This window comes from Pollachius pollachius (assembly GCF_949987615.1).
Source record: "Pollachius pollachius genome assembly, chromosome: 20".
Taxonomy (NCBI): domain Eukaryota; kingdom Metazoa; phylum Chordata; class Actinopteri; order Gadiformes; family Gadidae; genus Pollachius; species Pollachius pollachius.
Window position 1 is genome coordinate 1,179,885 of NC_136953.1, and position 17,106 is coordinate 1,196,990.

General features: G+C 47.9%; 1 protein-coding gene across 1 annotated transcript in view; it reads right to left on the reverse strand.

Annotated features, from left to right (window-relative positions):
* Positions 1–2,469: 2,469 nt before the first annotated feature.
* Positions 2,470–17,106, reverse strand: part of hecw2a (HECT, C2 and WW domain containing E3 ubiquitin protein ligase 2a) — a gene marked incomplete at both ends in the record, with an annotated part of 42,697 nt that continues 28,060 nt past the window's right edge. The window contains 14 exons of the mRNA XM_079757714.1: positions 2,470–2,581; positions 3,014–3,126; positions 3,606–3,691; positions 5,556–5,670; positions 6,246–6,392; positions 7,177–7,306; positions 8,206–8,304; positions 9,048–9,200; positions 9,838–9,951; positions 10,521–10,641; positions 11,577–11,665; positions 12,289–12,372; positions 14,863–14,959; positions 15,098–15,200. Of these exons, the coding sequence (XP_079613840.1) occupies positions 2,470–2,581; positions 3,014–3,126; positions 3,606–3,691; positions 5,556–5,670; positions 6,246–6,392; positions 7,177–7,306; positions 8,206–8,304; positions 9,048–9,200; positions 9,838–9,951; positions 10,521–10,641; positions 11,577–11,665; positions 12,289–12,372; positions 14,863–14,959; positions 15,098–15,200 (1,563 nt within the window). The remainder of the gene's footprint in view (positions 2,582–3,013; positions 3,127–3,605; positions 3,692–5,555; positions 5,671–6,245; positions 6,393–7,176; positions 7,307–8,205; positions 8,305–9,047; positions 9,201–9,837; positions 9,952–10,520; positions 10,642–11,576; positions 11,666–12,288; positions 12,373–14,862; positions 14,960–15,097; positions 15,201–17,106) is intronic.

A 17,106-nucleotide genomic window follows, 5' to 3' on the forward strand; every position in this document is an offset into this window, starting at 1 on the left:
CCTAATTCATCACATGCTTTCAAGACAGAAAAATAAATAACAAAAGATTATTGTCCGTTATGGACATGTATGTCTAAAACGTGTTGTTCAGTATTGTACAGTATTGATAAGTGATACAGGACAACGTATTTCCTGACGACGTCCATAACATTATCACCAGGAAGTCATTTTATGTTATTATCATGGGGCACATTGATAATACCATATACAGTCAATATCTGCAGTCAATATCCTTCAGTCTCTGGTCGTGCTTCCCCCTATGGGTCGTATCTGTTTTTAACAGGTTTCTCCCAAAGTTTCTGCCTAAGGCAAATGTTAACTTACTTCTACAACACATGAGGCAATCACATTGTATCCCCATGACATTTTTGCTACTGTGACCATACAACAAGGGTCCGAAGACCAAAGAGCATTGGAGGTGCAGTATGTAGGATTTAGTGGCATCTAGTGGCGAGGTGGTAGCTTGTAACTCAGTGCATCCCCGCTCCCTTACCAACAACGTAGGAGTACTCTGTGGCCTGTACTGACCTGTTAGGGGCAGTGGGTACTTCTAAAATGATGCAATCATCTACCACAGCATACATGATTCAAGAGTCAAGTGATGAGGTTCCTTGATAAATTGATTAATTGTGTCTAGTTATTAACCTGTAAAACTAAAGGACATGGCTTACAAGGAAGTTAGAGATTCTGATTGTTAAAAAATAAAGTGTGTCCTCTCTAGAGCTGTTTGTCCGTTCTGGGCTACTGTAGACACCTGGCGGCCTCCAGGTTAGAGGATCTGCCCCCTATGTTGATATAAAGGGCTCATTTAACACAGATAAAGAAAACGCAACAATACTTGTTTTCATGGAATTTTACAATATGAAAACATACTTTTAACATCTGTTAGATGCCACTGAAGTCTACACATTTCATCTTTAATTACATCCTAGCTGCAGGGTTGCCAGATTGGGCGGGAAATCGGACCCGATATTGCAACACTGCCTAGCTGTCCTCCAAGGCTTGTGTGCAGGGTAATAGATGACACAAGTTATTTTTTCCTCAGAGTTGGCCACACTATTGGAAGAAGCACGTCCATGATGTTCAAGCAGCTGTACAACTTAAGCCTCACTTCCTGGCTAAGGTGCACCTTCTAGGACCATGAAGTCTCTGTCTGACCCCCGGCCCTCCTTCTGGGCTAGAAGGAGGTTGGTGTGTGGTTCATATACATTCAGTCAGTGATGTGATACATTCGCTGTACACGTGATTGTGTGAGCAAGTGTATTCCTCTGCTCTCTGCTATAATAAATGGATGTTTGAGAAGATGGAGTGTTGTCCTTATGGGTGAGAAAGTGGAACGTTTGTTCGACAAACCGAGCATGCTGATAGCACGATGTAGAATATTGTTATATAGTAGACAGCCCCATGAAAAAAGGCTATTTATATATGTGTGTGTGTGTGTGTGTGTGTGTGTGTGTTTGGTCGCTGTGTCTGTGAGAATTGGGACAGAGGGGTTATTTATAGATCAGGATGAATATCATTGTCTTTGATAGCCCATACAAGCTCTGGTGTTACAATTTTAACAGTCGAGAGCAGAACCTGCTGTCCTTGATACAACCGTGGACTATATATAGTTTGTTTCTATCTTTATATGCAAGTTTGTTCATGTTTTCACACATGTGTGTCTGTGTTTGTGTGTGTGTGTGTGTGTCCGGGTGCATGTGTGTGTTTTCCCTCGACTACTCAATCTTCCACTGCCTCATTAAAACCTCAATCAAAGCAAAAAAATGATTATATCTCAATTCTTTGCCTTCTCACAAAAAAACAACCCCCAAAGAATGAGATCACAACAATCTAAGGAAAACACCTCAGCAGCACACGATAGAAAATGAACCGTTGTCGTCTTCTCGTTTGAGTTGAAGTCTCAGTTCTGTTTGGAGGGCTTTGTTAGTTTCAAGTCCAGGTCTAAATCCAGAGGCATCATAGTGTACAACACAACAACAGCAACGCGGGCCCGGAGTACAAACGGCACAGTTTCGTGGTCCAGAGAGGAGAGGGACAGGGAAAAGGGGGGTGCTGAGCTGCTGTTTCTGGGGACCAGGTCCGGGTCAGCCTCCTGGGGGAGCTGGAGGCTCCAGCACACAAGGCCATGAACTGAAGAGATAAAGGACACTGTGGTTCTAAGGGCAGAGGAGGGTGAGCTGTGGTACAGAGGAAGAACAGAACCAGGATGGGTCCGCCCCACGCGGTGGCCTCCTCAGTGGGCGTCGCCCAAACCCAGTGGGCGTCGCCCTAACTTAGCTGTTCGCTACGTCAGGGAACACAACAGCACGTTTGTTTTGGTGAGTTCCCTGGAAAAGAAGACCTTAGGTAAGAAAGAAAATAAAAGTACAAAAGCAGGTGCCTGTGCACCATCTTTAAAGTCTCTCTCAGGATCAAAGTGGTGAATCTCTTTTGGTGTCTTGGAGGTGTGTGTGGAGGGGGTGGGGTCTACTCCAGGCCGAAGGTGCTGGTCTCCTCCACCGCCGTCAGTAGCTTCTCGTAGAGCATGGAGAAGGAGGGGTACGGGGGCAGGTCCAGGCGGTTGAAGCATGTGTGGGCTCTGGGGATGCACACACACACACACACACACACAGGAACACGTGCACAGGCACACAAACATGAACACATGAATATGCCACACACATTAGTGCACACACACACACACACAAACACACGACACGTGCAGACACACATTATTAATAATATGATACAGTATATGATAGCATGTTTGCAAGAGATATCAGTGGAATGATTAATACACAGAAAGATAGAAAGAGATGGGTGGACAGTACCAGGGGAGAGAGAGAGAGAGAGAGAGAGAGAGGGGGGGGGGGAGAGAGAGAGAGGAGAGAGAGAGAGGGGGGAGAGAGAGAGGAGAGAGGGAGAGCGGGGAGAGAGAGAGAGGAGAGAGAGAGAGGAGAGAGAGAGAGGAGAGAAAGAGGGGGAAAGGGAGAGAAGCAAGAGAGACAGACAGACAGACAGACAGAGGTACCTTGGTAAGGAGGTGATTTTGCCCCACTTCTCCACACAGAATCTGCGGGGTCCGTTGCTGCCCCTCAGAGATGCAAACCCCTCGTAGGGTATGCTTGAGGTGCCCGTCACAAACTAGACAGTAACACAGAGGATGACACAGCATCACCCTCAGAGCCGTGGGCCAGAGTCACCTGCTCGTGTTCACCATTAGAGTGGGGAAACAGGCTTTGCATTACTGTTCTTCTCGTGTCAAAAAGGACAAACTGTGTGTGTGTTTCCTTTTTTTTTGCTAAATTTAACTCAAAACGCAATTCGTAAACTCGTGTCACTAACCCTCTATCGACATGGAACCGTCTCTGATTCATAAGCCTGCCTGAAGAGCACCTGACCTGATACCCAAATTACAACATCCCTCAGCAAAATACAATTCTAACCATTGAAAACGTTAAACATACAAGTAACCATCCTTAACTTAATACAACCAGATCACATAATAATTTCCAACAAATGATTGAAAACTCTCAAAAGAAATAAAGCGTAGTCCTGTAATACAACCCTCCGCCACACGGGGGCAGAAGGACCTCAGGAGGTCGAGCCCAGCCCGCGCCTACCTGCAGCAGACGCAGCCTCTGCTCGTTGTTGAACCTCTCCACCGCCGCCCAGAACCAGCGGATCACTATGTGGTTGTCATGGTAACCTGGGGATGTGACGAGACAACAGAGCATGACTCAGGCGAGGGACAACTTTCCTCGCTCCCTTCCCGCGCTCCCTTGTTTTGTTCCCTCTCCCATTTTTTCCATTTGTTCCATTTTTAAGGCACGTTGGGTTATTATGATTACTATTTTTTATTCTTTTATGTTCTTCAAAACATTACAAAGGGTCAGACTCATTTGTTGGTACATAACCGACCGGAGTTCATCCAGCCCACCCTCTGATACAGGAGGAGGGAACCAAGTCTTCAATCTTCCATCGCTAGCCTCCTCCCCCAAAACCCCGCTACTTGAATGCCAAAGCCATCGCAGTGTGTTCCTCGATTAAAAGAGATTCAAAGTGAAGGGAAGTGATTCATGGCTGATGGTCAATATCTGGCTGACTTTCAGTGGTATAGCCCGGCCTTCAGAACAGGCTTTTAACTTGATGCTATCAAATGATTCAGGCCGACAGTGTTGTTATGTACAGTTCTGCTCACCTTCGGGGTGCTGGTATTATCTCCCCACATCATAGACTGAATCATGTTATTCTGTATTTCAGATCATTGTAGATACATTTGACGGATAATAAAGAATTTCAAGCAATGTCCCATCATGTCACATAATGATGGACAGTTAAAACATGAGAGACAGCGCATAGTTGGCTCAGCGATAAAGGTGGTGTTCTGTGTACGGAGCCTACTTAACTAAATGTTCAGTAGTGTACCCTTATTAACTCTTAATCCACTAATTAAAGTGAAAACATGAGTGTATTCTTATCAGCCCCCTGCGTATAAGAGGTGGGGGGTTGGGTTAATTTTAGCCGAACGCATCTCCCACTTTAACACACACCTTATCCAGACTGGGCAATAACATATATATTATATTATAAAAGTATATCTTAATAAAATCAGCCCTGGATTCAAATCCCAGAAGAAAGAAATCCACATCAATCATTTTAAGCAGACGGACACTAGAGTATCGGACTGCCATAGTGGGCTGAGCTCCAAGGATTAAGGCGGGACAAAGCGTAGGATGGACGTGATTGGATAATACTCAGTCAGTCATCGGAGTACCTACTGCTGATATTCACAGTAGGTCTCGCCCCTCCGACGTTCGCTACTTGTTCCAATGTTTAGCCACAAACAACACAGGCCCTCTGAGAGGGATGGATTATTGTGAAGGGATATAAACATTCCCATATAATCCCAGAAGGACCCATCCCTCCCCAGCCCTTCTACGACTCCATTCATACCAGTGCCATTTCATTGGGTCCCTATGCGGCCCTAATGAATGGGCTCTGTCGTCCGTGGTGGAAGGAGGAGGCTGCTCCTGCAGAACGTCTTCACATCTGAGGATCACGTCAAAGGACGTCTCGCCAAGTGGCCTGTGTGCTTTTACTGGCTAACCCAATAACTAGGTTACTTACTAACCTTACCATCCTACTGACTGACCAAGTGGACTAGCATGAAGCTGCTCTGCCCTCTGAGCAGCTGAATATTTAGAAACTAAGGGAAAAATGAATACCTCCACCCCCTCCACCCTCCTCCATCCCCCTCCACCCCTCCTCCACCCCTCTCCACCCCTCTCCACCCTCCTCCACCCCTCTCCAACCTCCTCCTCCCCCCTCCACCCCTCTCCACCCCCCTCCACCCCCCTCCTTCCCCCTCCACCCTCTCTCCTCCCTCCGCCACCCTCCTCCTCCCCCCTCCTCCCCTCTCCAACCTCCTCCTCCCCTCTCCATCCCCCTCCACCCTCCTCCACCCCCCTCCACCCTCTCGCCTACCTCCTCCACCCTCTCCTCCCCCACCCTCCTCCACCCCTCTCCACCCCACTCCTCCCCCCTCCACCCTCTCTCCTCCCCTCTCCTACCTCCTCTGTACTCTGTGTTGCTCCTCCAGTCTGCCAGGTCGATCTCCGCTGTCCCAGCGATCACCAGCTCCAGCTCCCTGGCATCGAACACAGACACCAGTCGCACATCGACCACCTGCACACACACACACACACACACACACACACACACATAATGTATGTGTATATATATATATATATATATATATATATGTATATATATAAATATATACGTGAGGTTCGTTTTCTTTGACAACAAACTGGATTCACTAATATGTGTTCTTCATCTGGGTGATTCTGTCTCAACAAGAGGACCAGTACACCTGGTCCAGGGTATCAACAAGAGGACCAGTACACCTGGTCCAGGGTATCAACAAGAGGACCAGTACACCTGGTCCAGGGTATCAACATGAGGACCAGTACACCTGGTCCAGGGTATCAACATGAGGACCAGTACACCTGGTCCAGGGTATCAACAAGAGGATCAGTACACCTGGTCCAGGGTATCAACAAGAGGACCAGTACACCTGGTCCAGGGTATCAACAAGAGGACCAGTACACCTGGTCCAGGGTATCAACATGAGGACCAGTACACCTGGTCCAGGATATCAACAAGAGGACCAGTACACCTGGTCCAGGGTATCAACAAGAGGACCAGGGGGTCTCAGCATGAGGACCAGGGGGTCTCAGCATGAGGACCAGGGGTCCTACCTCGTAGAAGCCCCTCACTAGGCTCTCGGTCTGCTGGGAGACGCCCCTCTCGATCCTCCACTTCACCATGCGCTCCATGTACTCCTTCTTGTTCTTCTCCGACACCGGGATTCCCGCCCCGCCCGGCTTCAGCTCCCGCTCTGTGATCTGCACGCACACACACACACGCATAGGCACACACGCACACACACATGCACGCAGACACACATGCACGCACGCACAAGCACACACACACACACACACACACACCGAGATGCACAGCGCACAGACGCACACACACAGACGCATGCATACACATGCACACGGACACAAACACACGCACACACAGACACACAAATACACACACATGCACACACGCACGCACGCATGTGCACACACACACACACGCACACACCGAGATGCACAGCACACAGATGCACACACACACACGCACACCGAGACACACAGAAGCACACACACAGACGCACACATACACACGCACACGGGCACAAGAACACGCACACACAGACAGACACACAAAAACACATGCATGCACGCACTCACATGCACACATACACACACAAATACACACGCACACACACACACACAAACACACAAATACACACACATGCACACACACGCACACTCCAAACACGTACACACACACACACACACACACACACACACACACACACACACACACACACACACACACACACACACACACACACACACACAGACAGATGGAGTTAAGGACAGGCAGGGAGGCAGACACACACAATGGAGCTACCATCTGTTCACCCAGTCAGCCCCATCCTTCCATTGCTCCCTCCATCCATCCAGGAGTTCATCTAACATCAGCCCACCATCAGCCCACCATACCTCCAAACATCTATCCACTATCTGGTGAACCCTCTCTCCCTCCCTCCCTCCCTCCCTCCCCCGTCCCCACCTGGCCGAAGACCTCCTCGTTGACGGTGAAGGTGAGGTCCAGCATGTCCTCGATGTCGTTGTCCTTCATCCACTGCAGGCTCTGGTGGAACTCCTCATCCAGGAACTCCAGGTCGCTCAGCTCACACGGGCTGCGGACCGCCCAGAGGGTCAGGGTCAGAGGATCAGAGAGGACCTCTTTGCTAAACTGCTGCCCCTTGCTCCCTCTCCTAAAACCCACTCTGGATATTCTCAATTCATGTATTATTTGGTGTAACCTTTTGTCCAAAGCATTCTACAATGCCTTGCGTGCATCTATTTGTTAGCATTGGTGGACCCAGACCGTGGGAATGGAACCCTCAACCGTGGCAGGGTTGATGCCAGGCTTCCCAGGGCAGTTAGACAGGGCCAACACCAGGAACCATCAACGCTAACAGTGCTAGCTGCTCTATCCTAGCTCATCACTAAGCCTAGAGGAATCGAGGGCGTTCAGTCATTTGGCAGGCTGTTGTTTTAGACAATGTCATCAATGTGGAGCTCATGGCCCCTGGCTGGTCTGAGCCCTGCCAGCTTCTCATGGTTTGGACTCTGAGAGTTGAACAGGCGAGTCTCTACTGCATCAAATATTGCATTCTTTTTTAAAGTCAGCCCTTGAATAAATGATGGTAAGAAGCTAGTCACTCTGCAGAATAAGGTCAACACGCTGCATCAGGGAAACTGACAAATATCTAAGACTTTAACAACGTGATATCTTTAGACATATTAAGCCTTTTATAGTGCATTAACAAAGATGAGAAATAGCTTGGGTTATTATCATTTTTACTTTTCTATCGTTGAACCTTTATTTAACCAGGTGAGTCCCACTGATTTCTATGATGTCCTCGATATTACGTACAGCAGCATATTAAATACTAACCCTGGCTCTGTAAGTGGCTCAGAGAGATTGTAAACAGGGAGGGATGGGAGCGGAGATTAGATTGGATAAAATCAGATTAGATTAGATCAGATTAGATTAGATTAGATTGGTTTGAGAGAGAGGGGGATGACTCACATGCGCAGGAGGCCCTTGTAAAAGGGCCGGGTGAAGAAGGCGTCCAGGAGGTACTGATGGACCAGGGCCAGACCCAGGATACGCCCGCTGAAACGGAACCTGGAGGAGGAGAACCACAGCATGAGGCCTGGAGGAGGAGAACCACAGCATGAGGCCTGGAGGAGGAGAACCACAGCATGAGGCCTGGAGGAGGAGAACCACAGCATGAGGCCTGGAGGAGGAGAACCACAGCATGAGGCCTGGAGGAGGAGGAGGAGGAGGAGGAGGAGGAGGGAGGGAGGGGAGCTCTTGACTTCCTACCAGGAAGTAATATAACATTAAAGACAACGACAACAACAACAACACTAATGAAAAGACATACAGAGAGACACAGAGACAGGTAGACTAACAGAAGGAGAGACAGACAGACAGACAGACAGACAGACAGTCTAACAGACAGACTAATATACTAACAGACAGGTAGACGAACAGACAGACAGACAGACAGATTCATATACCAACAGAAGGACCGACATGTAGACAAACAGACAGGGAGACAGACAGACTCATATACTAACAGACAGACGGACAGGTAGACTAACAGACAGAGAGGCAGACAGAATAACAGAGAGACAGACAGAGTAATAGAATAACAGACGGACAGGCAGACAGACTATGAACAGACAGACAGACATGTAGACAGACAGGCAGACATACAGAAAGACAGAGTGACAGACAGACAGACAGACAGGTAACAGACAGAGAGAAGGACAGACAGACAAGTAGACTAATAGACAGAGAGACAGACAGACAGGTAGACTAACAAACAGAGGGACAGACAGACAGACAGGCAGTAGCTTTACCATTCGTGGTGGTTGTCTACGAAGGCTGACATGGGGCTGATCTGCACGGTGTACGTGTCGTTGGCGGAGTACTCAAACAGACCATAATATGGGTTGAACAGCTCCCTGGAGACCAGGAAGAAGAACTCTCTGGAGGGACCGCTGTAGTCCAGCCTGGAGCGCACACACACACACACACGCACACATGCACGCAAGCACATGCACACAAAATATAAAGGACATTAATTATATGGTATGGTGTGAATACCCATTGCAGTTATTATGGGGCACATAGACTAGTACTACTACGACTATAAGTACTACCACTACGACTACCACCACTCCAACCACCCCTAACCTAATAATACAACATCACTACTACTACAATACTAGTACCATGGTACCAACAATGTCACAGCTACTGATAAGACAACCGGCCTTCCTGCGTGCAGACTGAATAATAACAACAACAACATCACTGCTAATATTCCCACTCCCAACACCACTATCACTATCGCATCATCATCCTCACATTCACCATCCTCCTCCTCATCATCATCATCCACCTCCTCAACATCACGTTCATCCTCTTCCTCCTCCTCGTCATCATCACGGTCATCACCATCACCCACATCACCATCATTCTCCTCCTCATCCTCCTCTTCATAACGGTCCTCCTCATGTCCCTGACAGCGTGCCTCTGGTCTGGGGCGTTGCCGTGGTGACCGTACAGCAGCAAAGAGGCGCTCACCCCTCCTCCTTTGGGCCAGGGCGTTGCCGTGGTGACCGTACAGCAGCAGAGAGGACTCACCCTTCCTCCCCCACAAAGCCCACGTACAGCTTGCTCCTCTGCAGGTCCTTACGGGAGTAGCACATGATCTGGTTGAAGGCATCCTCCAGCAGGTGGTCCCGGCGGATGATCAACCTGGGGAGACACACATGCACAAATCGCACGATGCGCACACACACACACACGCACGTGCGAAAAGCACCAAATGCACACACAGGCACACACGCATGAAACACACACATGCACACACACAGGCACGCATGCACGCACACACATGCACAAAACGGACGAGCGCAGACACAGACACACACAAACACACACCCACACAAAAATACCAACACAGAAACACACAGAAGAAGCCAAACACCAACACAGACACCGATGAAAATACACACACCCACACACACACAGACCTTATGTTAATCTTTCTAAACGGCTCTGCTGAAGGAAGTCAGGACAGCTAGACATTTAAAACCTGATGATATTTGAGGAGATCAAGACACTTCAACATAATAATATAAGTGAAGTTATTCAGACATGTCTCCTCTTCTGCAGTTCTCTAACCCTGGTCCTCCGCTACGTGATTGATGATGTCATCGACGTGGGACGTTCTACAAAGCTGCCGCCACGACACCACGAGCAGCGTGGTAGAGACCCCTCTATTGGACGCAGCATCACTACCAGTCAGCCGGGCAGTTACGTACTTGACTTTCCCGGGTCCCTGGCCGTAGCCTTTGGTCTCCAGCTTCCTGTAGAAGTTCCTCAGCTTGGCCTCAAAGTCCCTCTTGTAGGGGGCGGGGGCGCGGGCGTTGGCCCGCTGGGTGCCTGCGGGGGGAACACGAGCAGGGGAGACAGAGGGTGAACCGCGCCCCATGCTGTGAAGGGAGACGCGTCTCTGCTCGGTGCAGAACAACTACACCAGGGGTTCCCATCAGGATCGTCAATTCATAAAAAAATCTGGAGGACCGGTAGTCAATTTGAATGCCGTGCATCATTTTTTTAACAAAGGATGTGGCTGTTTTTCAAGATGGTTTATGTGTCACGTTCACAAAAATTAAAGAAACAGCAAAGAAATGCGTGAGCGTCAGGCTCCCTTCAACATTGCAATCATATAAAATAATAACATTTATAAAAGAAACACAAGAAAAGTCAGCTGAGACTTGAATAAACACAAAAGTAGTGCAAAGACACTACCGTATTTCCCGCACTATAACGCGCACCGGATTATAAGGCGCACCTTCAATGAATGACCTATTTTAGAACTTTTTTCATAAATAGGGCGCACCGGATTATAAGGCGCATAGCATAGAAGATACTGTGAGTGTGATACTGTGAGATACTGGGACTGTGAGTAAGCGCAGTAAAATGCTGTGTGCACTGACTACGATAGCCGTAATGCTGCAAGCGGTGTGGCTTTATCGTAGTCGTAGTGAAACATTTTATTATTATTATTAAATTGTTTTTATTGGTTTTTTATACTGAAACATTTTGACAGAGCGCCGTTTACAACCAGTATGGATCAACCAATTAACCAATTGATCCATATATAAGGCGCTCCGGATTATAAGGCGCACTGTCGTTTTTTGAGAAAATTACCGGCTTTTAAGTGCGCCTTATAGTGCGGAAAATACGGTACTTCTTCTGGAAATATTTCAAGGCCCGGTTCCGCGGACCGGGGGTTGGGAGTCGCTGAGCTAGATGGTGAATATGGATCACAGCTGACGTATACATGTGTGTACAGATGTGTGCTAGAGACACACCAGGGGAGCTCTGAGGAGAGGAGAGAGCGTATCCTGGATGCAGCAGGGCATGAGGAGGGACGTATGACATCACATCCTCTTCGAACAGGCTGCCGGGGAAACACAAATAAAGTGATGGTTGGTTTAGGCTGAGGAGGACATTCGTGCAATTCTTTTACTTAATGGATTTAACATTTCACAACAATTTATTATGACATGAATATTAATATACTTTCATAAAACATCAAACCAATAAAATGGTATTGTTTGGGAAGAAAAACACAAAAAGCATTGCCCTTCCTTTTCAATACAGTATCTTTAGAAGCAACGTGGCTTTGACTTATTATGTAGAACATTCTAGTTGTGTGATATTGTTTGTGTTACACATTGGTCCAAACAGCTTTAGAAACACATTCACCCGGCACGACTGGTTTGGTTATTTCAACATAAACATTTCGATTTTTTCGCTTTTATCCAAAGAAATATACAACCATTCATGCACACATTCACACACCGACGGCGGACCAACCACGCAGGGCGACAGCCAGCTCGTCAGTAGCAGTCAGGGTGAGGTGCCATGCTCAGCTGGGGATCGAACTAGCAACCTTCTGGATGGCAGCCGACCCTCACTGCCTCCTGAGCTGCTGCCGCCCCGAGCAGGAAGCAGCAGGAGAACAATCCAACCACCCCGATGCAGACGGGGGTGGGAAGCAGCCCGGGCCTACGCGCTCACCTCAGCAGCATGACCAGGTCAGCGTCGCTCGAGAGACGAGCCAGTCCCGAGACGCCCTCACTGCGGATGAACTGCACCTTCTCCCTGCACACACACGCACACGCACACACACACACACGCGCACACACACACGCGCACACGCACACGCAGACACGCAGGCACACACACACACACACACACACAAAGACACAACACATGCATTCACACACACACACAAACACAAAGATATATAAACATGCATACACACACACACAAACATTAACATGCAAACAAATGCACACACACACACACACACACACACACACACACACACACACACACACACACACACACACACACACAGATGCATGGGTTAACTGAGTAAATCTATGAGGCTCAAAGGTTAACCACGTGGAGGATGAGTGAGGATGATGGTGATTGTGGAGGAGGTGGAGAGCAAGGTCGACCCTGACAGAGAGAGAGAGAGAGAGAGAGAGAGAGAGAGAGAGAGAGAGAGGAGAGAGGAGAGAGGCATAGACACAGAGAGGAGAGAGAGAGGAGAGAGAGAGAGAGAGGAGAGAGAGACACAGAGAGGAGAGAGAGAGAGAGGAGAGAGAGGAGAGAGAGATAGACACAGAGAGGAGAGAGAGAGAGAAGAGAGAGAGAGAGAGCGAGAGAGAGAGAGAGAGAGAGAGCAGAGAGAGAGAGAGATAGACACAGAGAGGAGAGAGAGACATAGACACAGAGAGGAGAGAGAGAGGAGAGAGAGACATAGACACAGAGAGGAGAGAGAGAGACATAGACACAGAGAGGAGAGAGGGAGAGGAGAGAGACATAGACACAGAGAGAAGAGAGAGAGAGAGAGAGGAGAGAGACATAGACACAGAGAGGAGAGAGAGAGAGAGAGGAGAGAGACATAGACACAGAGATGAGTGAGAGAGAGGAGAGAGAGACATAGACACAGAGAGGGGAGAGAGAGGAGAGAGAGAGGAGAGAGACATAGACACAGAGAGGAGAGAGACAGACACAGAGAGGAGAGAGAGACATAGACACAGAGCGGACAGAGAGAGGAGAGAGAGAGAGAGGAGAGAGAGACATAGACACAGAGAGGACAGAGAGAGGAGAGAGAGACAGACACAGAGAGGAGAGAGAGAGAGAGAGAGAGAGGAGAGAGAGACATAGACACAGAGAGGGGAGAGAGACATAGACACAGAGAGGAGAGAGAGAGGAGAGAGAGACATAGACACAGAGAGGAGAAAGAGAGAGGAGAGAGAGACATAGACACAGAGAGGGGAGAGAGAGGAGAGAGAGACATAGACAGAGAGGGGAGAGAGAGGAGAAAGACATAGACACAGAGAGGAGAGAGAAGAGAGAGACATAGACACAGAGAGGAGAGAGAGGAGAGAGACATAGACACAGAGAGGAGAGAGAGAGACATAGACACAGAGAGGAGAGAGAGAGGAGAGAGACATAGACACAGAGAGGGGAGAGAGAGGAGAGAGACATAGACACAGAGAGGAGAGAGAGATGAGAGAGAGACATAGACACAGAGAGGAGAGAGAGAGGAGAGAGAGACACAGAGAGGAGAGAGAGAGGAGAGAGAGACACAGAGAGGAGAGAGAGAGACATAGACACAGAGAGGAGAGAGAGAGGAGAGAGAGACATAGACACAGAGAGGAGAGAGAGAGGAGAGAGAGACATAGACACAGAGAGGGGAGAGAGAGGAGAAAGACATAGACACAGAGAGGAGAGAGAAGAGAGACATAGACACAGAGAGGAGAGAGAGAGAGACAGACACAGAGAGGAGAGAGAGAGGAGAGAGACATAGACACAGAGAGGGGAGAGAGAGGAGAGAGACATAGACACAGAGAGGAGAGAGAGAGAGAGGAGAGAGAGAGACATAGACACAGAGAGGAGAGAGAGAGGAGAGAGAGAGGAGAGAGAGAGACATAGACACAGAGAGGAGAGAGAGAGACATAGACACAGAGAGGAGAGAGAGGAGAGAGAGACATAGACACAGAGAGGAGAGAGAGAGGAGAGAGAGACATAGACACAGAGAGGAGGGAGGGATAGAAACAGACAAGAGCCGCCACCTGTCAGAGAGAGAGAGAGAGAGAGAAGTATGGGTGACAAACTTGATGGATTGTAAGAGAGTGTGAGGAATATAGAGAGGGAAGGTAAGGGAAAGAGAGAGGAAGAGTGAGATTGAAGAGTGAGATTGGGAGAGAGGGGGCGGGAGGGGAGAAGAAGGGAGAGAGACATATTCAGAGTAAGGGAGAGAAATATAGATGATAGATAGAAAGAGAGAGAGAGAGAGAGAGAGAGAGAGAGAGAGAGAGAGGAGAGAGAGAGAGAGAGAGAGAGAGAGAGAGAGAGAGAGAGAGAGAGAGAGAGAGAGAGAGAGAGAGAGAGAGGGCGGGAGGGAGAGAGATAGATAGAATGATAGATAGATCGATAGAACCATAGACCCATAGAACCATAGAACCATAGATAGATAGATTGATAGAAACAGCAGACAGACAGACAGACAGACAGACAGACAGACAGACAGACAGACAGACAGATAGATGGGTAGACAGATATCTAGGGACATACTTCAGTGAGTGGTTCCTAGCGAGCTCCGGCTGCCTCTCTTGCAGGATGTCAACGATATTCGGTTGCCGTAGAAACGCAACTATCTTGTCATTATAGGCTGAAGAAGGACGGTGAGAGAAAGGAGGCACAGCAATTAATCCTGGTGTGTGAGTGTGTGTGTGCGTTCGCGTGGGCTTGTGTGCGTGAGCATGCATATCTAAGTGTGTGCAAATGTGCGTGTTTGTGCGTGACCCACCCACAGGCACCAGGTCTTGGTACTGGTTCCGACTGGAGCCGCTGAATGTGCTCGAGGGGCGGGGCAGGATGGGGGGATTGGACTGGCGGGAATCATCCACCACCTGCAGAACCAGGGGCAGATAAAAGAGAGATCAGAACCTCCAACCAACCAGAACTCAGCCTGGGGAGTATATCTACATCAACACCCAACCAGAACTCAGCCTGGGGAATATATCAACATCAACACCCAACCAGAACTCAGCCTGGGGGATATATTAACATCAACACCCAATCAGAAAACAGCCTGGGGAATATATTAACGTCAACACCCAATCAGAAAACAGCCTGGGGAATATATTAACGTCAACACCCAATCAGAAAACAGCCTGGGGAATATATTAACGTCAACACCCAATCAGAAAACAGCCTGGGGAATATATTAACATCAACACCCAATCAGAACTCAGCCTGGGGAATATATCAACATCAACACCCAACCAGAACTCAGCCTGGGGGATATATTAACATCAACACCCAATCAGAAAACAGCCTGGGGAATATATTAACACCAACACCCAATCAGAAAACAGCCTGGGGAATATATTAACATCAACACCCAATCAGAAAACAGCCTGGGGAATATATTAACATCAACACCCAATCAGAACTCAGCCTGGGGAATATATTAACATCAACACCCAATCAGAACTCAGCCTGGGGAATATATTAACATCAACACCCAATCAGAAAACAGCCTGGGGAATATATTAACATCAACACCCAATCAGAAAACAGCCTGGGGAATATATTTACATCAACACCCAATCAGAAAACAGCCTGGGGAATATATTAACATCAACACCCAATCAGAACTCAGCCTGGGGAATATATTAACATCAACACCCAATCAGAAAACAGCCTGGGGAATATATTAACATCAACACCCAATCAGAACTCAGCCTGGAGAATATATTAACATCAACACCCAATCAGAAAACAGCCTGGGGAATATATCAACATCAACACCCAATCAGAAAACAGCCTGGGGAATATATCTACGTCAACACCCAATCAGAAAACAGCCTGGGGAATATATTAACATCAACACCCAATCAGAAAACAGCCTGGGGAATATATTTACATCAACACCCAATCAGAAAACAGCCTGGGGAATATATTAACATCAACACCCAATCAGAAAACAGCCTGGGGAATATATCTACATCAACACCCAATCAGAAAACAGCCTGGGGAATATATTTACATCAACACCCAATCAGAAAACAGCCTGGGGAATATATTAACATCAACACCCAATCAGAAAACAGCCTGGGGAATATATTAACATCAACACCCAATCAGAAAACAGCCTGGGGAATACAGTGGGGCAAAAAAGTATTTAGTCAGCCACCAATTGTGCAAGTTCTCCCACTTAAAAAGACGAGAGAGGCCTGTAATTTTCATCATAGGTAAACCTCAGCTATGAGAGAAAAAATGAAAAACAAAATCCAGAAAATCACATTATCTGATTTTTAAAGAATTTATTTGCAAATTATGGTGGAAAATAAGTATTTGGTCACCTACAAACCAGCAAGATTTCTGGCTGTCACAGACCTGTAACTTCTTCTTTAAGAGGCTCCTCTGTCCTCCACTCGTTTCCTGTATTAATGGCACCTGTTTGAACTCCTTATCAGTATAAAAGACACCTGTCCACAACCTTAAACAGTCACACTCCAAACTCCACTATGGCCAAGACCAAAGAGCTGTCAAAGGACACCAGAAACACAATTGTAGACCTGCACCAGGCTGGGAAGTTTGAATCTGCAATAGGTAAGCAGCTTGGTGTGAAGAAATCAACTGTGGGAGCAATTATTAGGAAATGGAATACATACAAGACCACTGATAATCTCCCTCGATCTGGGGCTCCACGCAAGATCTCACCCTGTGGGGTGAAAATGATCACAAGAACGGTGAACAAAAATCCCAGAACCACACGGGGGGACCTAGTGAATGACCTCCAGAGAGCTG